General features: G+C 36.1%; 1 protein-coding gene across 1 annotated transcript in view; it reads right to left on the reverse strand.

The window, feature by feature from the left end:
* Nucleotides 1-21,673, reverse strand: part of DPY19L1 (dpy-19 like C-mannosyltransferase 1) — a 243,399-nt gene that overhangs the window by 195,662 nt on the left and 26,064 nt on the right. The window contains exons 7-9 of the mRNA XM_082399504.1: nucleotides 13,896-13,953; nucleotides 3,681-3,772; nucleotides 385-484 (exon numbers count right to left, since the gene is read on the reverse strand). Of these exons, the coding sequence (XP_082255630.1) occupies nucleotides 385-484; nucleotides 3,681-3,772; nucleotides 13,896-13,953 (250 nt within the window). The remainder of the gene's footprint in view (nucleotides 1-384; nucleotides 485-3,680; nucleotides 3,773-13,895; nucleotides 13,954-21,673) is intronic.

Here is a 21,673-nt window from a genome sequence, read left to right on the forward strand (position 1 = left end):
CCTATGTGTATTTATCCTGTGTGTAAGAAAGTCCACTATTATTCACAAAAACATTTTACTTAAGATAAATACTACAGTCTCCTTAAGAGAAATACTTAATGTTATAACACTAGTTCTCTTTTAAGCAAACTAATATTTAAGAAAAAAGATAGGCATTCTTATAAACGAGTTAAATAAATGCATTCTACTAGTAAGTAAATAATTAACACCCATTAATAAATAAATCATATATTTCCCTACCCCGAAATTTCTTTCAAAATATGGACTAAAAAACTTTTTAGGACTTAGAATCATATAACATCTCAGTTCCATAATTTTAGACAAATGAGTTCTCATAATCAAGCTCACTAAGCTTAATTCGTTTTAAAAATATAAGCACCTTACCTGAGTAAGAAGTACAAACTGAGCAAACTGCCATGGAAGCATAAAAAATACATTGGAAATGCAGAGTGCAATCAAGCTTCCTCTATAAAGTTTTGTAGCCCTTAAAAAGATAAAATAAGTAAGTTTAACCAGAAAATAGTCTAGCTTGGCTCCAAACCACTGCAAATTAGAATCTCTAAACATGATCTGGTTATAACATAAACCAGATATAAAATGAACCAATGGATTAGAAATTATACCTCCTGACACTAAATTACAACAATTTCCTATGAAAAGTAAATCCCCAATATAACTGTAAAAAACAAAGCTTTCCAAGGAGAGAGAGGGCACCTAGGTCAGTGTATCCATTGAGATTTTTCAAACTATATTTTGGTGAATTCATAACCAAACATATTTAAAGCTGCATTCAATAGATTCATTTGGAGAGACAAACGATGTCTATGAAAAAATCACAGAAGTAGCAGATTCTAAGTGCTAAGTATTCTGCAGACAAGCAAGCAAGTATTCAGGATACAGGCTGAGCAGCTGAGGGAGGTTTTGTGGAGGATACGGGATAAAAGTTGGGTCCTGCACAGGTAGGACACAGAAAAGAGGCAATGGCAGGGGCCCTTCTGGAGTCACATTTAGAGGCTTCGCTTTGGTCCTGACTTGTAATGCAAGGGATTTTTAGGAGGGTGAGGTGATTTTATCTCTCATGCTAGTTTTAAGAAGTACTTTTCTCCTAAATCAGGGAGCCAGTGTGAAGCCCCCAACATGCCTAACATCTTCACTGTGGCTGGTATTAGGTGATTTATACAAAACTGAATTTCTAAAAATACTTAAAATTCAAAATTGGACAAAACCAATTTGTTAGGATAAAATATCTTTCTAACCTTATTTGTAAATGATGTTTAGCATTAGGAAAAGTCTATTCTAGCTTTATAACAGTATCCTTAGTACCTGCAGCCCACATGAACATTGCTCAGCCTCTTCCTGGCTCACTCAAGGCATTCACCTCTCCACCGCCCCACATCATGAGATGTCAACTCTAGGTGGAAACCGAGAACTAGAGGAAATGGCTGCTCTGCCAAAGAGAGAGAATTCAGTAATAAAGATGAAATATCAGAAGACTTAAATGACCACTAGAAATTAGGCTGTCATCCTTCAGAAGAAAGGTAAGAAGTTTACCATGACTCTAGGAAAGGAGGATGTGCTTTTCCCCAGCAAAAAGGACTGCAGTTGCCAAGAAAGCAGAAGGAAGATGTCAACTAGAGAAAAACAAAGAGAATGATAAAAGCCCTTGAAGGAAGGAAATTCCCTTACCCAACACTTTTTTATAAAAACCAAAAGTAAAGACAAGAATGAGGAGGTGGATAAGGCTGAAATGACAATGATTAGGAGGCTAAAGAAAACATAAAGAGCTTATCACAAAAGCACCTGACAAACAAGACAAAAGAACCTAACAGAAAGCAGTCCCTGAAGCCAAGAAACAGGAGTTGGAGTAGCTCCACTGTGGTCAGCAGAATTATAGCCTCCAAAGAGGCCCACTACATGGCAAAGGGGAATTAAGGTTACCAATCAGCTGACCTTCAAATAGGGAGATTATCCTGGATTATCCAGGTGGGCCCAATGTAATCACAAGGGTCCTTAAAGTCAAAGAAGAAGGTTGGAGTAAAATGACTGCTAAGAACTCAATCCACCATTGCTAGCTTTGAAGATAGAGGGGGCCACAGGTCAAGGAATGCAAGCAATCCTCTAGAAGCTAAAAAAGGCAAGAAAACTGGTTCTTCCTCAGACTCTCCTGAAGAAGTGCAGCCCTGCCGACACCTCTATCTTAGGATTTCTGAGTTACAGAACTGTAAGATGTAACATGATAAACCTGTTTGTGGTGATTTGTTAGAGCAGCAATAGCAAAGTAGCAGAACCTTCTACAGTCCACCTCTCGGGATGGATTAAAGGAAGCAACACTTAGCAGGTGGCGCAGCACCGTACACGGCTGCTCAGATCACAGCACATCAGCAAGGGAATATGAGAAGAATCAAAAGTTTGCCATCACTGGATTTAAGACAGAAGCAGAGGTAGAAGAAAAGCAGAAAGTAGAGATTGATGGGCAGTCCACTGCTTGCACTGTATTGGAGGAAAAAAGCCAAGATCAAGAACGCGGATGTGGAAACACAGCATGTGCAGTGATGAATCAGACACTCATACGGCACAACACTTCCTCCTGAAGTGTTTGAGAAGAAAACCTCTATCAAAGTGCCCCAGAACTAAAGGTTATGAATTCAGAGTTCATCTTATTTGAAGATGCTAAAGAAGTTCTAATTTTCATAATAAAAGAGGAATTTAAGGGAGAGCAATCAGGCTGGAGTTGCAGAGACTTTAAAAGCTAATACAAAAGCTGCCACCCATCCCACATTCTGTGAAAGGCTGGTCTAAAAACCCTACATAAGAGACAAAGCCACGTAATGGCTCTGTTCCTGTTGAGATCATCACGGGAAATAGAACATTCAAAGGGTTTGATGTAACAGACTTCAACCAGTTCTCCTGAATTCTGCAGATCACTGAAAGGAGTTCTTAGTCTGGGTCATCTTCAGATTTTCATCATGCTTTGTTCTGTTCTTTCATACACCCCGTTTTGTTTTATCTTCACCCTCTGAAACAAGGCAGCATCAATCTAGATTCAATATCTGTCAATAGCGAGGGGAGGGAACAGTTCTCGGTCTAACTCTCTCCACTCTTGTAGTGAGAAACATGGGAGGGCTCAATCCAATCCTGAGTTTCTAGCAGGAATTATCCTAGCGTACCTTTGTCTACTCAGGTGGTTTCTTTCTACCCCTACTATCCAATTCTCAGGGATGCTAAACAAACACAGAAAGAAGAACTACATGTATTAATGTACCTGACCACACCTATTCTATGAACCGTTCTTTGCTTTGAAGGGCTATAGCTTATGGGATACACCCTACTGCCACCAGCTTTCCCTCTTCTTTCTATTTTTGGAGGCTGCTGTGGTGGCAGAAAATGGCTTGGGAAAGTAGAGATGGCAGAACAAGTGGAAGCAGATTTGCTGCTCCTCGAGCAGTACCCGTGGACCACTAATTAAAGGAAAGAAGACTAAAAGGCAGATCAAGAAAATGTTTTGGGTAGTAAATATTTTGAAGTTATACTCTTAAAACCCCTTTATGAATTCAACCTAGCAACTGCATCAACTTAATTATTTTATTACACTTTTTATACTGGAAGTTTAAAAAATTCTAGCTTAAGTTATTCAATGCAAAACAAACAAACAACAACTACTAAAGATAAGACAAAGTTACCTGAGAATATGAGTCACAAGCAACATCTGAAGTACAAGGAACGGATACGAGAAGCTTTCGCGGAGAGGAGGTGTCCACATCACACGGGTACACTGAAAAAAAATTCATATAGTGTATGGTGTCTTTGCCAAAATTGTTGAGTAAGACATACCAAGCGAAAGCTGCTATGAAGTTTTTTCCACAACTTAATGGTGTGCTGGAAAACAAGCTACTAACTTTTCTACCAAGAGCAAAACTGGAAGATACACATGGCATAAGATCTTGAGCAACAGTAACATCATGAATTGTCAACAACGAAGTCCTAAAAAACTTCAACTGTAGCCTAAAAGGAAAGTAGGGAAAGCACCAGCAAGAAAATGTTCTGCCAAAAGTAAAAACACTACATTTGAATTGGTTTTGAAAATGAACTATAGTTTGTCTTCTTTCCCATGAATTTCAGCAAAACTATCCATAACCAGTATTTCAAAACTCCCTGTGGTCATCACTGTTAGTATTTTTATTGACAATGCTGCTTAAAAGGAGCACTCCATTTTTGTTTTTACTTCTTCTTTGACCAAGCCACCCTGGGCTGTAAAATATTTAAAAGCGGCACTGGGGATCAAATAAGATAACAAAAGTCCTAAAATAGTTAAGTAGCAACCTTTCTGAAAAGCTTACTTTAGACTTAATTAAATAATGCAGTATCCCAGTTTTAGACTCCATCATGTTTCTGCATATATACTAAATATATTAATAAGTCCACCTTTCAATTTAAAGAAAACTGCACTGGATTAAATGTGAACAATTTGATATTACTACTACTAAGCTAGTCACACTAGAAGAAATCATTACATCTTTCACGTCAAGCAGGGCTACTTTAGAGACTATATAGTATTACAAAGACCACAGTGGAAATAAGTCTTTCCTTTATTTTAGCTCTACCTCAGACTATTAGATATTTCTTCTACTGCTATAGAAAGTTTGAGCCAATTTATTCCTCTTTTTTAACCAAAACTCACCATTCTCTATGAAATTAACATAAATATCTATTTATAAATGAACTGTACATACAAGAGATTATGAAAAGATTGAAAAAGTCTTTAAAAATGTATATTTGTTGTTACTGAAATGCAAATTTAAAAATCTGTTAGTTTATTAGATTAACTAGAGATTTCAGTATGATTGACAGTAGAGATATACAACTAAAATTTATAAGGCTACCAATCTCTATGCAAAAACCAATAAGAAAATATTTAAACTATGTAATACACAATTTGAAAACTTTCTTCATACAGACTGTTCACCCATGTTTATTTTGTTACCAAATACAACTATGTTGTCATCTCTTAGAAATTCATTTCTCTTAATAGCAGGAGTCACAGTTTGCTAAAACTTGATTACATCCTCTGTAAAGTAAGGATAAGAAGGCTCACTTATAAATTAGTAACAAAGAGCAAGGTTTTCTCCTTCTAAAAAGTTAAGAGTGAATGAATTCATATATATGTGAAAGTGCTTCTTATTGTTTCTCCAATAACACAGGGTGCTTTACTAGATCTGGTACTAACATAATTGCTGCTCCAGATGACACCATATAATATGAGAATAGTAAACAGATTTGTTTTAATCATACCTTAAGTTTCAACAAATAAATATTTTTTATTTAACTATAATTTTAAATAGAAAATAAAAATCTATAGTTCTCTCTATAGTTCTCTTTATAGGTTCAAATGTAAGAATGAAAGGAGGAAATATACACACGTGAACTGCTTCAAAAAGGGTTACACAAATGTATTCTATACTCTGACAAAGAATAAGAAATCCTTTAATTGTGAAAGTAAACTCAATAAAAAATCTTACACTGTTTTAACTGTCATCATCCACTAAATAATTTTTAGCACACATTTCATAGCACTGAATAATACTGCAACATAACACTGCCTAGATATTGATGACAACAGGCTTTTAATCTATTTTCTGCTTGGTGAAGGCTGAATTTTTTAATCATGTACTCAAGAAACAAAAATAAAGAATTTTAGCAATAAACAGCTTCATTTTTCAACCTCTACTTTCAAATAGTTTACTTATTCTATTAGAGATCTAGCATAATCTAATTGATTTCTCTTCACAGTTTAAAAATAGGAATAAAAAATAAAAATAAATAAATAAAAATAAATAAATAAAAATAGGAATAGAACTGACTAGTCAATTATAAGTTATAGTTAGTATCAAACAGATCATGTTTAAGGCTTGTTCAAGAGTTTTAACTAGAGTTAACCTTTGTAGGATCAATTGTAACTTGTTGGTATAATGTTTGGGTTTAAAACAAATTATCCCACCTCTGACTGCTGCACTGCTATGTTAGCTATAATATTGCTTTGAACACTATACTTACAAGCGATTCCAAAAAAGATTTCTGACCACCATGGGTTTGGCTACTCTTCTTCTGAGAATGGTGCAGGTTTAAGGATTCAACTATCCAGATATCAACCATAATAATGCTAGGTGCAACAGCTATCGTTTGAACATCTTCTATCTGATGTTACTTAGAGCAGTCCCATTGTTTAGGTAGACCCTTAGCTTGGCATGGGCTTTGTGAGGCTGACGGGACTGCACCTTGATAATAAGTCAGGTAGCTTTCTTGGAGTTTGTCTCTTTCTGTACCATGTACTGACATGCTGCCCAAATAACCAGTCAGTTACAATTTGAATATGTAATACAATTTTGGCTCACATGAAAATTAATGTTTCAGTGATGTATAATTGCTATTATTAAGCTTTACCATCTTAATAAAGAATTTCTACTGGTTCTATGAAAAGAAACATTTACCTTTTTTGTCTCTGAACTTCTAGGATATCACCATATCCTACCATAAAGTTTGCATAGAACTTCTGTGAAATCAGTCAGCTTTGTTGGATAAGCAATAAATTACATCTTCATGACTCTATCCTTTATAGCAATGACGCAACCTGACCATTCCTTACTTATTTAAAATATAAAAAGCTGACAAGATGTTATCAATATCAACTCTACCACCTTTACCATGTGGTTGTAAACTAAACTTCTCAAGGTTATCAACATAATTAGAATTCTGTATACAGTATTTCTGAAGGTATTTGTCAAGATACAAAGGCAGTATAAACATAAACTGAAACAAATGATTCTAACTGTATTAAATGGTAACATAACAGAGAAGCAAAAATAATCTAGGTATATTTTGAGCTGTTTTACTTTTGAACTCTGTACCCCCTTAGTAGAATATAATCTTAGGAAAAAAAAGAACAGCAAAGAAATCTTAAACCTTACTTAGTAGGTTTGTTATTGGTAATCATAGTGTACTAATTCTGAAACGATTTTGTGTATATTATAGAATAAAGCAAGTAAGTAAATACATTTAGATTGTGGGGAGGGAGGAGATACAAATATGGAATGGGAGAAGGCAGGGTTTATACTACTAGATTACTAGATTAGAATTATTGGAGGAATCAGTATGAATTAATGATTTTTGCTAAAAGGAGCTAAAAGTGATTACATCCAAGCAGTAATAAGCATATCAAGCACCCCACTTGTGGTCTCTAGTTACCATTTTCCACTAACAGGATCCAAGATTCCTTGGAAAATAGCTGATTCCACATCTGGGGGCAAGACAGTACGAGGTGATCTTGAAACACCTTTTTGTGCAAGAAAGTAAGTGTTGAAAGAACACTGAGGACATATCAAAAGGGCAGAGAATAGTACCCCTCCCCCCCCAAAATACACACACACACACACACACACACACACATTTGTTAGGAATTAATCTAACAAAAAATTTGCAAGACATAAAACATTGCTGAAAGAAATTGAAGAAGATTGATATAAATGAAAGAATACCTATGTTTATAGATGGGAAGATCTGATATATTTAGAATGTCACTTCTCCCTAAATTGATCTAGAGATCAAGGCAATCATAACTAAAGTCCTAGCAGGTTGCAAATCTGTTGGGGGAAGGAGGAATCATGGAAAGCTGATTCTAAAATTTATATGGAAATACAAAAACCTGGACTAGCTAAAGCAACACTGGAGAACAGAGTTGGAGACTTTTTACTACCAGATATCAAACTTTTAAAGCTACGATATTTAAGATAGTGTGATACTGGCTTAAAGATAAATAGAAAAACGGAACAGATTTGAGAGTCTAAAAACAAATCTACAAATATACAGTTACTTGATTAATGACAAAAGCACCACTACAATTCAATGGGAAAAGAATGGTCTTTTCAACAAACAGTACTAAGTTAATTGGATATTCAGATTGGGGTGAAGAAGCAGTGAAGAACAGGGAGGAAGCAGAGAGAAGTCACAATCTCACACAGTGCTTAGCTTCCAGGAACTTGCTGAAGTCGAATCCAGTGATGGACTGAAACTAAAAAGCTAAAACTTGGCTTCCCTGGTGGCGCAGTGGTTGACAGTCTGCCTGCCAATGCAGGGGACACGGGTTCGAGCCCTGGTCTGGGAAGATCCCACATGCCACGGAGCAACTGGGCCCGTGAGCCACAATTGCTGAGCCTGCGCGTCTGGAGCCTGTGCTCCGCAGCAAGAGAGGCCGCGATGGTGAGAGGCCCGCGCACCACGATGAAGAGTGGTCCCCACTTGCCGCAGCTGGAGAAGGCCCTCGCACAGAAACGAAGGCCCAACACAGTCATAAAGAAAGAAGAAAGAAAGAAAGAAAGAAAGAAAGAAAGAAAGAAAGAAAGAAAGAAAGAAAGAACGTGAATTTCTTAAAAAAAAAAAAAAAAAGCTAAAACTTGACCCCCTCCAAATTCAATTGCTGCTAAGATCAAAGAGATCATGCCCTGGGCTGAGCATCTGGGAAACTGGAGATTGAGCCACAGAGCAGAAATCTCCTTAATTCATTTGAAACTGGAGGTAAACTAAAACAAATTAAAACCACAGCCCTGCCCAGCTTAGCAAGACTCATGGTGGGATCAAACTGCTCAGGCCCTTACCCTACATGCCTGACACAGGAAAAGATAATCCCTCTCTGGGAAAAAAACAAGCAAAAACAATTATCTAGTTCAGGCTTTATCATTCTTTTATACAAAATGTCTTGCATAAAAGAGAAATCTATGAGACATGCAAAATACAAAAATATAACCCACAATCAAAAGGTAAATTCTAGTTAAATCCACAGATAACGTGAATGTTGGAATTAGCAGACAAGGACGTTAAATAACTATAATAATTAGGTTTAAAAATTTACAGAAAAAGATGGACAGAATGGGTAAACAGACAAGAATTTTCAATAGAGAAATGGAAGCTCAGGGAAACAATGAAATTCTAAAATTGAAATTTATAATATCTAAAATAAACAAGTCACTGGATGGGCATTAAAGCAGACTGAATATCAGAATAAAATACCAATGAACTCAGGGATATGGCAAAATAATATATCCAAATAGAGACAAAGAGAGAAAAAAAAAAAAAAAAAAAAAAGATGGGGCTTCCCTGGTGGCGCAGTGGTTGAGAATCTGCCTGCCAATGCAGGGGACACGGGTTCGAGCCCTGGTCTGGGAAGATCCCACATGCCGCGGAGCAACTGGGCCCGTGAGCCACAATTACTGAGCCTGCGCATCTGGAGCCTGTTCTCCGCAACAAGAGAGGCCGCGATAGTGAGAGGCCTGCGCACCGCGATGAAGAGTGGCCCCCGCTTGCCACAACTGGAGAAAGCCCTTGCACAGAAACGAAGACCGAACACAGCCATAAATAAATTAAAAAAAAAAAAAGATGAAGAGAGTATCAAAAAGCTGTGGGATAACATCAAAAGTTGAACATACATGGAATTAGAATCCTCGAAGACAATAAGAGAGAGATTGGGGAAGACAAAATATTTGAAGAAAAGATATTTGCTAAAAGGTTTTCAAAAACTGATTTAAAAAAAAAAAAAAACCCATGGAACAAAAGATGTTCAGTGAAACTTAAGCAGGATACATACAAAAAAGACCAAATTTAAGTTCATCACCATCAAACCAATAAAAATCAAATATAAAAACAAAGCTTTAGGGACTTCCCTGGTGGCGCAGTGGTTAAGAATCCACCTGCCAATGCAGGGGACACAGATTCGATCCCTAGTCAGGGAAGATCCCACATGCTGTGAAGCAACTAAACCTGTGAGCCACAACTACTGAGCCTGCGCTGTAGAGCCCGCGAGCCACAACTACTGAAGCCCGCGCACCTGGAGCCCGTGCTCCACAACAAGAGAAGCCACCGCAATGAGAAGCCCACGCACCACAATGAAGAGTAGCCCCCTGCTCACGGCAACTAGAGAAAGAAAGCCTGCACGCAGCAACGAAGACCCAATGCAGTCAAAAATAAAATTAATTAATTAATTAATTAAAAAAAACAACAACGACAAAAACAAAAAAAACAAAGCTTCAAACCACCACAGAAGACACACATTACATTCAGGACAACAATAATAAGAGTGACAGATGACTTATGAAACAATGGAAGCCAGAATACAAAAGAATGACACTTAAAGTGCTGAAAGATAAAGCTTTCAATCCAGAATTCTTATCCAGCAAAAATATACTTTAAAAAAATGAAGGCAAAATAAGGATGTTTTTAGAAAGGCAAAAGCTAAGAGAACTTATGGGCAGCAGATCTTCACCACAATGCTAAATAAAGTTCATAAGACTGAAGAGAAATTATACCAGAGGGAAACCCAGATCTGCAAGAAGAAATGAAGAATACCAGTGAAACCCAAACTAAAACGTCCAGTTATTAAAGATGACTAAGAATTAACTAGGCACAGATTAGGAGATACAGGGGGAGGGAAGTATGCAGGGCTAGGAAACAGCATGTGCAAAGGCCCTGAGGAAGGAAAAGGAACAGTCCTTTCTGGGAACTAGAGGAAGGAAGGACAGCAGGACTGAGGCAAAAAGAAAATGCCCTGGAGTGGTGAGACGCAAAAAGGGTCAGGTCACGAAAGATGTTGCGGCTAGTTTTCTACTACATTAGAAGCTAGTTTTCAAATCTACATCAATAGATTCATTTCTAGCTAAGACTAGCACACTCTCTGTTTTTGGACTTTTGGAGTTAATGTAAGTTTCACAAATAGGCACACCACTCAATAGCCTGAATAAATAACACATCTTGCACTTACACTATTGTCCAAATTAATGTAAAAAATATTTAAATCATGTCCCTCTTCTGCAGGTAACCCTCCATGGCCTTTCCATGTGCTCCAAATGAACTTTACAATGACTGACAAGACTACAGAATCGGCTCCTTCCACACGCCACCTCCCATCTTTCACTGTCTGGCCTTATCCCTTCCACTCCCTGCTCTTCCACAATGGCCTCCTTGCTTCTCCCCAAATAAACCAGTACTCCCCCACCTTAAGCAGAAGATTGTCCCACCGTCACATGATTATCCACAAGGACAGGGGTCTTTGTTTTATTAACTGACACATCCCCAGCATCTACAAGTCCTGACATACAGTAGGACCTCAATATATGTTGTTTTAATTGAGTTGAATAAACAGAAGACTCAGAATAAATATCCTGGCCAAAACCTTACCATCGTTAGAAAGGAAAGCAAGGAAGGGAGGAAGGGAGGGAGGGAGGAAGGAAAAGAAATTAATAGTCAAAAATTGCAGAAAAATATTGCATTTAGTTTTTTTTTTTAATGTACCCATCTAAATGATTTAAAAGCTAAACAAAATTGTTAGCTTTCATCTTAGCAATAATTCTCAACAGGGACAGAATCAACATTTAATTAAAAAGCTTAATAAGTGAAAACATCTGCATAATTTTTATTATGAAATATATAACCTCAATATTATTGATCATTACTATGAGCAATTAATAGCTCTTTTATTGTGTTTTCACATTTTTCAGATTTGAAGGTTTTAAATTTGTTTTAAATAATTTGATTAACCATTTACACTACATAATTTGCAGTTCTTTTATTAAAGCAAATACTTTCCCTTGTAAAATCATCTGAGAAAAAAATATTTTAAAAAGTACATCTTATACTATCTTGGACTCAAGTACAGAGCAAACTAAATAATGGAAATAGAAAAAAGCAGGTAACAATTCACAACTATTTTTTGGCACATAAACCACTCACTCACATGATTTAAATAACTCTTCTAAGAAAGAAGGGTACCAATTAGAAACTGTCTAGAAATTCCAATGAGGCAAACACTGATTCTCTGGAAAAGTTCACTAAATGCATGAATGGGTACTATCAGAGTAGATGCTTCCCCCCCCCCTTATAAAAACTATGTACTTTAGGCAACATTTTTAAAAATCAGAAGAAAACAAGGGTCTGAAAATCGTACAATCTGAAAACCAAAATAAATATAAAATTATAATAAAATAGTTTTTAGTTACTTGAGTTCTCACGATTATTTTACCCAAAACTGCAGTTTATGTTCTAAATTTTAATATGTCATTACTCAAAATGGTTACTTTTCTACTCTAAAGCTATAGTTACTGATATAAGTACAATTATCTACTTGACTAATTCAGTAAAACCAGAATTCTAATTCTAATCTCATTTAGTTTACCTTTTCTTAAGTGGAAAGTGTTCCCTAAGCATGTTTCAGTGTACCAAGTAGCTGAAAAGCATCAAAAAAAAAAAAACTATCAACCTGAAAAATGAACTGAATTGTCTGAATTTCATTGTTAAGAACTGAAAAGACTTTGTCAAGAATGATGTTCATGCTACATGAGTATCAAAATTATTAGAAAAATGTAAGATCAGGAATTAACAACCTCTAATTTACACTGAGAGTATTTCTGTTTAAGAGACAGTAGTATTTAAAACTGTGCCTTGGCTTCAAAATTTTCAACAGTCCCTTTCCTCTCAACATCTCATTGTGAACACTCAATGTTCCTTTCTTCCATTGTTAAGCAGTTATTTCCTGTTTCTTAGGTCATTCCCACAGATCTGTGCTTCCAAATGGTTTATGGTCCAACCACGGCACTGAGCAGCATCCACAGTCAAAAAGAGCCAAATAATTCTTCTTTTCTTTGCTCAAAACTCAGATCAAATCAATTAATTGATGTAGTATTGCAATCATTTGTCAAATGCTCCAATCCATAAAGCTTTAAATTTCTGTGATTCTAAATACTAAGCATGTGTTAGTTCAATTTCCATCAGTAATTCACTGAATAATAAAAAATTCAACCTTGAGTCTACAGTTAAGTTTTTGCATGACTACTCTTAGAGCTTTGCAACATGTGCATATTCAAATGCTGTAGACAGTGTAGAAACACATAAAAGGAATGAGTTACTTCACACAAAGCAACCTGACCTTTTCTTTCCCTTCATGCAAAACTTACCATGACAGAAAACTGGACAGAGATATATTACTAGAAATTCATTTACAACTATAATTAATTTTGTGGAAGGATTTCACAGGCATCTTGAACTTACATTAAAATTTAATCTAAAATAAGTTACTACTAATAATATAAACAATTATGCAAACTAATAATTACTTAGCAGTAACTGTGTCAAACATTGTTCTAGGCACATTACACATATGAACGCATTTAATCTCCCCAATAATCCCATGAAATGGATAACATCATTATGCCCATTTACAAAGAGGAAACTAAGATGAGATTAAATGGCTTGCCTAGGTCACTCAGTCACTAAATGGCAGAGCCAGGATTTGAACACAGTAACCTGGATCCAGAGTCTATGCTTTTTACAATGCTGTTCTCTTTGGAAAGCCCTTGGATACGTGAAAATTTACAGATACAATAAAATATTCTGCAAAGGATACTCAAAAGTATATTAAAGTTTAATATAAATGCATTAAACTAGAAACATACGCTATAGCTCCTACATCAAAATGTTACCCCGACACAGGAAGTTAATGGATACATGGCTAGCTTATTTGCGTCATAGTTAAAACACAGTGTTAAATTATATATAGACTTAACACAGACCCACTATTTCTTCATGCCACTAAGAGATGTATCACATAAAAGATATAATGGTCATGAAAAGTTAACTAAAGATAAGTGCTAGTGTTTAAAAAAATGAATCAAAATAAGATCAAACATTTAAAGAATGCTACTATAGATTACATTTAAAGAAATTAAGGAAGAAATTTATATTTCTATTAGTAAAATCTCCTAAAATTTTAAAAAATACTTGACTGACTACCTAAAGAAGAAACTCATATTTCTAGAAGTAAAATTCCCTAAAGATTTTGAAAATATTTGTTGACTACCTACCTCTCCATGATTGAAAAAGAAGCACAACACTGTGACCAGGCCTCCTAATCGACTGCCGCTGGAAAAGAAAATAAGAAAATGTAACTTGAATAATAGAAAGCAGGTCAATCCTAATAAAACCTTGAAATAACAGAGCATGATAATCTGCCAGTAGTACAAAAAGTTTTAGCCACACTAGAACTCTACTACACTTATTTACAAAACAGCTTATTTCCTCTAAGGTAACATTAGTCAAAACAAGTTTTATTTTTTAAAAAATCATTTTCCATCTTCAAAATGTACAGAAAAACACAAACTGACAAGAAATAAAAAATTCTTAATAGTCATGTTACTGTGCGTCATGCAACCTGACCTTTCTTTTTCTTCTTTTTTTTTTTATCCTTTAGTACACATATTAATTTGTGTCCCTCAGCATTTCTCAAAGTATTTTTCTTGGCATATAATATATATTCAGAAGAGGGGATGGGAGCAAGTACAGAAAAGTGCTTAATGGTCATAAAGCTGGAAGTCATCACACTGTCTCCTGCTCTTGGAAATTCACAAAGCATGTTAGCACATTAAAGATTTAATTAGTTCACTATTTCCCAAACCCAAGCTACTTTTATACATGCTTGGGAAACCCAGTTTACAGATAAAGTTTTATCATTCATTTGTTTTCCAAAAATTGGGAAATACAACACAAATATCAAAATATGAGAATCTGGCTTATAACTCTAGCTAAGAAACCACAATGGTATAGTTTGGCAGTCCTAACAGTTAAACCTTCATTTGATCAGGTAAGAGTGAAACACATCCCCATTCTCCTCCTCCCCTGGCCAGAAGCATTTGGGCAGGTGAAAGTAAGGCTGTTTTTAGGTTTGTTCCATCATTTCTTTCATCTCTACTACTGAGGTCTTTTTACTCTCTTTAGCTCATGCTGCTTTCTTGTTATTTTGCCCAAATATCCTTCCTTCTTTCTATCCATCCAGCAAATATGTGTATAACACAGAGAAGTAACAAAGAATCAGACACAGGTATTCTAGGCCATTATATTTATTCTTCAGGATGTATGAATGAGGAAACACAGAAGAGATATATGAGATGGCAGGGATAATCCATGTAGCAAGAACATACACCCTCTGCATCACCCCCAGAAGGAGAAAGGAAGGGCTGGGATCCCCAGCACATGGGGCCAGTCAGCCAAGAGGAAGGTGAAGTTTGCATGTTTAGTGGCAATGAGTTTACAGAGTTGCCGTTTTCCCTAGAGTCAGGCACAGAGCCACTTGCTGCTCAAGAGAACAGGTAGCAGGGCTAAAGGCTTGAGGAAAGGGGGGAAGGGGATGTCTGAAATATCACTTGCATATAAGGAGAGAGGTAAGGAGGGAAAACAGAAAGACTGTAGACCCATCTTTAAGGGATCAACTTACGTTCAAGATCACAAATTCATAGAGACACTAATGGTAGGACTGTGTGATTTTACTCCACTGGTTATTAACCTGGACTGGCACAAATGAAATATAAAGGGGCAAAGAAACAGCATACTGGCCCGATAGTAGTGAAGTGATGGATCACAGAAATAAGAGGGACAGATAAAGGAGCTAAAAAGTAGTACAGGCCAGGAAGCGGAAGTCAGTTCTCTCCTCAGAGGCACAGCACGGCTACTTCAGAAGACCAGCAAATAGGCAAACCCCAGCCCTCAGTGCAAGTGATGAGACTTTAGAAAGCTTAAGAATGAGTTATGGGCTTAAGTAAATAATTAGATGTTTAAATATTAGATATTAAATAGATAAATATATTTTAACAATTTGAACATATTCTAACAAGACAAAAAGTCCAGAGGTCTATGTATTTTAAAAAATGGTTTCCTCCTAGCAACCCTCCCCCAAGCCTATTCACCTAAGATAATCAGTAAAAACATTTGTGTGTGTATCCATCCTTCCAAATCTTTCTCTATAACCATACAAACATATATTTTAATGTGATCGTACTATTAATATCCCTCAGAAATGTTCCTTTTCTAATTAATCTATTATGAAGATTATTCCTAATCAATACTTGTAACCCAAGGCATTCTTTTTATCGTAATAGATGTCAAATATTGCACAGTACAAACACACTGCAATTTGTTCAGCCCTTTTCCTGTTATTGGTCATACGAATGTTTTTCAATTCCTTGCTATAATTTTTTAAATGTTAAAATAACATCGTTGTACATGTAAAAAAAATGGTGCCTTTATTTCTATTGAATAGACTTGTGAGACTGCCAAGTCAAAGAATGTGAACTTTCCAGAGAAGCCATTCCAGTCCACACCCTCACCAATGTATGAGGGGTCCGTATCTCTATAACACAGCACCCAATATGCCCAGATCCTTTTACATTTTGCCCATAGGAAGGGTGAAAATTTTTTTCTCACTGTTATTTTGATTTGTTCTTCCTGGCTATTTGTACAAGGCATCATTTTACTTTTTAAAAATTTTTTTATTAATTTTTATTGGAGTATAGTTGCTTTACAACAAAGCATCATTTTAGTGGGTTGTTTTGTTCTGTTTTCTTCATTTACTCTTCTGTGAATTGTATTTTCACATTCTTGTCTGTTTTCCTATTGGATTCTCTGTTTCCCTATTTAAAGCTTAGGGATACAAATTTTTTACTGTCATGTGTGACAAAATCTGATATAATTTACAGTGTATTCTGTCAGAAAAAAATTTTTAATTTTATGTAGTTAATTTCATAGTAAAATGTCAATATTTTAATTTATTTCTTCTGCATTTCCTGTCTTGTCTGTGAAGGTCTTCCTTACCTCAAAATTATATAGTGTTATAATATACTATAGGTTATGGCACAGCATCTTCCATGATTATATAGACAGCTTTGCTTAACTAATAAAGCAGGGAGGCAGACTTTCTGTTATATTCAGGCCCTGCATAGCCAGGAGGGGAGAATAAACTTTGCTTATCTACGAGGAATGTTCTAAGTTACAATCACTAGGAAATGATGTGACTTGCAATAAATCCAAAATAGTGTTCCCAGCATTTGCCTTCCTACCCTCCGATCCTTAATGACTTATCACATAGGTCATTTTATTTTGCTAAACAGAAAAGATGCAGTAATCAGAACACTTAAAATTGATTTTTTTTTTCCATTACAGTTGATCAGTTGATATTTCAGCATTCCCTAGTGGTTAAAAAAAAAAGTTTCTTCTGCAATATTACCACCACCTGTCAGAAAATATGAAAGCTCCTACTGTGCAAATTTGAAAGGATTCTGAGCTTGGCAAACATTTACCACATTTACTCATACATCCCATTAATCGTTTGAGCCTTGATTTCCTTAGATATAAAATAAGGGGGTGAGAATGTAAAAGATCTTAAAAATAATTTTCAGTTCTAACGTTTAATAATTTTATAATTCTCTTCTTTCCCAAACCTTTCAGTGAAGCAGATTCAAACCAATCATCACATTTTGGTAGGCTGTGTTAATCCCTGAGGTTTTTACCTCTATTTACCAAAGAATGATGAAACACGCAAAGTTCAAAGAGAAAACGAAAGTAGTCATAACTAACTCAAAATGATACTAAATTACCCTTGGAGTGAGTCTTCTTGCTGTGTAAATGCTTAAGAAAGAGAATATGAGAGAATATTTTGGAAAGAAATCAATTAAGAGAATTTCCAGTCTCAAGTTTGAGATGTAATCCTCAGCACCTGCTAGCCCACCAGGCCTGGCTGAGAGCTGAGCATCTTCCCTTAAACTTAGAGGCAGGGATACTTTGGAGCATTAAGGAAAGAGAAAGTAAAGGTGAGAAAGAGAATGAGACAATGGCCAATAAGCCAAGGTCATGTACGTACACACAAAATAATGACAATTAACTTTAAAAACACACTAATAAGTCTCTTTTGCCCAGCTACAGAATATAATAAAAAAGTAGTTCAATAAACTTATTTGGGGACCTGTTGATATTTGTCAGACAAAGAGCTATGAGTAAGACAATCATAAAAATCTTCCAGACAACATTAAAACAGATGTTCTTATTCATCACCAAAGGAAATAAAATAGTAATATTTTATTAATTTTGGCTTGAAAAACCATTAGAACAGAAACTTCAAAAAACAGACTGAAACATCACAAATGGTCAGACCATCCAAAACTACGGGGCACACTTCTATATGGAGGAGGATGAACTGGGGAGAGATGTGCAATCAAAGAAATACACATTCAGGGAAACTGAAATGCCACACACAGTATGCTACCTTTCATTTCAATTTGTAATGTGCCAACAAAATGATTCTAAGAAAAATTAACGGATCACAAAATCACATATATGAGTACTAAAAACACAGCAAAATAGGATCCTAAAAAATGGTAATATTAAAAAGTGTAAACTTATACGTGTCAAACTAAAAAAACAATGCCCACAGTTTTTCAAAACTAAACAATATACCATATTTAAGAATATATACATAGATGATAAAGTTATAAAGAAAAGCAAGGAAAAAATTAGACCAAAAGTTAGGATGCCATTTCCTCTGAGGCCTGGGAGAAGGGAAGAAAATGCATTGAGGAATTTTAAGTGAATGAAAGCTTCCCATAATGACATTTCTTTATTTGAGTGACGGGTACACAGGTGTTCACTTTACTATTGTTTAAAAATATATGTAAATATTTTATACAATTCCACAGGTAGGACACATTTCACACATAAAAAAGTTTTCTAAGAGAGGATAGTGGGTACTACAGTAGGTAATGTACTCAAATCACAGAGATGCACGAAACATAAAGTAAGGAATTTCATATAGCTGTTTCTTTTACGATCCTAAAAGTAAAGTTCAGTAAAAGTATTTTCCATGGAGGACAACAAACAAATGTGCAAGTAGGCAGCAGGGCCTGGAGGGTTACCAGACTGTATAAGTGGACTCAGAGTCATCAACTCTACTCAATGCTCAATGATTTCTAAAGAAGATCTGCTCAGATGATCTAGAACAGAGAGCTACATGCTGAAAGAGCCTAAAAACCAAAAAGGGGTATTTTCTGGGCACCCTGCAGTAGAACAGTGAATGGAAAAGGGCTCAAAGATTCTATTACAAGATCTAAAAATCATACTCAAACTTAGGTGCTTTAATGATTCTACTCTATTTCTCGTCTTAAGAATTGTGGGAGGGACTTCCCTGGTGGTACAGTGGTTAACAATCCACCTGCCAGTGCAGGGGATCTGGGTTCGAGCCCTGGTCCAGGAAGATCCCACATGCCACGGAGCAACTAAGCCCGTGAGCCACAACTACTGAGCTCACGTGCCACAACTACTGAAGCCCACGTGCCTAGAGCCCGTGCTCCACAACAAGAGAAGCCACCGCAATGAGAAGCCTGCGCACCACAACAAAGAGTAGCCCCCGCTCACCACAACTAGAGAAAGCCCGCTTGCAGCAACAAAGACCCAACGCAGCCATTAATTAATTAATTAGTTAATTAATTAATTAATTTAAAAAAAAGAATTGTGGGAAAGGAATTTTTGTCCATCCTTCAGCTACAGTTTTTATGAGAGGTGTAGAAACTCTAAAGATGGTGGCAGGCATAATCAGTGAGAGACTAAAGAGAAAATTAAGCACAAAAAGACAGAAACAGAGTCCCTAAAGGCTGTTCACAGCACTTCTCCGTGAAAACCTTGAGTGGTTTTATGCATTATTTTACCATCCTTAGATTAAAACCAAACAAAAGAATGGCTTGGCTGGCTGCCAGGTAGTCACTGTAAAAGGGGCAGGTGGCACAGGTGGATGGGACCACATCCTCACCACTGGTGAGACCAAATTGCAGTAGAGGAAGGAACAGGAGTTTTAAAGATTAGATTGGGAGTGACAAGGATACCCAAGGGGTAGTCCAATTAAAAAATCTTGTTTCAGTTTTGTCCTTTGAGAGGGAAAGGTAAGAGATGCACATATTCCTTGGCAGAAGGGAAGGAACCAAGAAAGACAGACTGAAGGATGGTGACAAATAAAGAATAACAAATAAAGAATAACTACTTGGTAGCAAGTAGGGATGAACTCTGCAACACCAACAGCGGGATGAGCCTTAAAACAAAAACACATCTTCAAATGGACATCCCTCTTTCAGGACTAATTCTGTCCTAAATTAATTTTCCACTAATAGAAATATTCACCCTCAAAAAACAAAGTTTGTTTTGATTTCCTTTGAATTTCAAAGCAAGGCAAAAGAACGAAACCAACTAACTGGGGAAATACACGTTACTTCTAGGACACACACATGCCCAGACACCTCTATCAGAAGTAACAGAGACAGGAAACAAGTAGAGTAGGAGGAAGGAAGGAGAGAGAGTTGATATGGAGAGAACAGGCCTCCTTGGTTAAAAGGGCTTACAAATTCCCAGTTTCAGTTTTTATGAGGCCCAAATACTTTGTTTCCTGTCCCTAATACCGCAAGACCTCTGTATCCCAGTACCACACTCCTTCTTTTATTTGAGCTAGTCAGAGTATTTCTGGTGAGCTATTTCCAAAAAGAAATAAAAAATCCTGTTTAGAAACTCTGTTATTATTTGTACACATCTTTTATATCAATAAAATTTATAATAAATTTTAGGCATATGTATACTTTTTCCAGAGAGTTGGCTGTTAAACATTTGCCAGCACACCACTGCTTCAGGGTAAATATTAATAGCTATACATACCATCCAATCTACTCTTACTTAACAATGCACAATGGACTAGTGAGGAAGCAGCCCACACTCCAGAATAATACTAAAATCAAACTGAATGACAAAAAACAAAAGGATTAATATTACTTGCATAATATCTGCCCTTCAGGTCCAACAAGAAAAGCTTGCATTTATCAATAAGAGATTCCACTCCTCAGGAATGTATTGAATTCCCCTCAAAAGAAGCAATGGGGACTTTCCTAACAGCCTACTAACTACTCTCCTACGTTCCCTCCCCCCGGCAGAACAGAGACTTGCACACACGGGGTCTTGAGAAACTGGCCCCAGAAACTGTTAGTCTGTGGCTGAGAAATACCAGGGTATCCTATGAAATAAGTAACTGTAACTACGTCTTCACAACACAGCTTTTAGAAAACAATCAACAATAGGTGTTTTAAAGAAATACCAAAATCCTGAGAATTCCAGACAAAAAGGTACATCAGAAATAGGTTGTGTTCGCAAAAACATCTTATTTCATCTCCTTAAGTCAGAGGTTGGCAGCCCAGCCCCATTTCACCATTTGGCTATGTTTTCTATCTTCCCTTCTACTTCCATTTCCAGTGAAATGAACTGGCTTATTTGACTTCAGAAAACCTGTGTTGTGTGTGTGTGTGTGTGTGTGTGTGTGTGTGTGTGTGTGTGTGTGTGTGTGTGTGTGTGTGTGTGTGTGTGTGTATATATATATATATAAAATTTAAAAACAAATATACTTCTGGATTCTAAAATGTCATACTCAATCTGCCTATAAATTTCTAATCTGCTAAACAAATATGAACTTTTATTTCTCAATAGAAACACAATTTATAAAAAAGATTCTAAACTCAATTGAAGATATCCTCCTCTTTATTCTTAACCTACATGTTAAGAAGTCTGCAGCTTTATCCCACTTTATAAAATTAAAAGGGTGACAAACCTAATAATCAAGGAAGAAAACATTAAGAACTACCTCAGTAATTGGACATCTCTAAAAATACTCATGTCAAGAACACTTAAAAATGCAATGAAAAAAACTGATAGAAAAAGTGACAGAAGACTTGATTCAACATATTATAAACCAGGGTCACTACTGGAGTATAATTTACACACCTGGGCCCCCAGG

This window comes from Balaenoptera borealis, assembly GCF_965194805.1.
Source record: "Balaenoptera borealis genome assembly, chromosome: 7".
In the NCBI taxonomy this organism is placed as follows: Eukaryota; Metazoa; Chordata; class Mammalia; order Artiodactyla; family Balaenopteridae; genus Balaenoptera; species Balaenoptera borealis.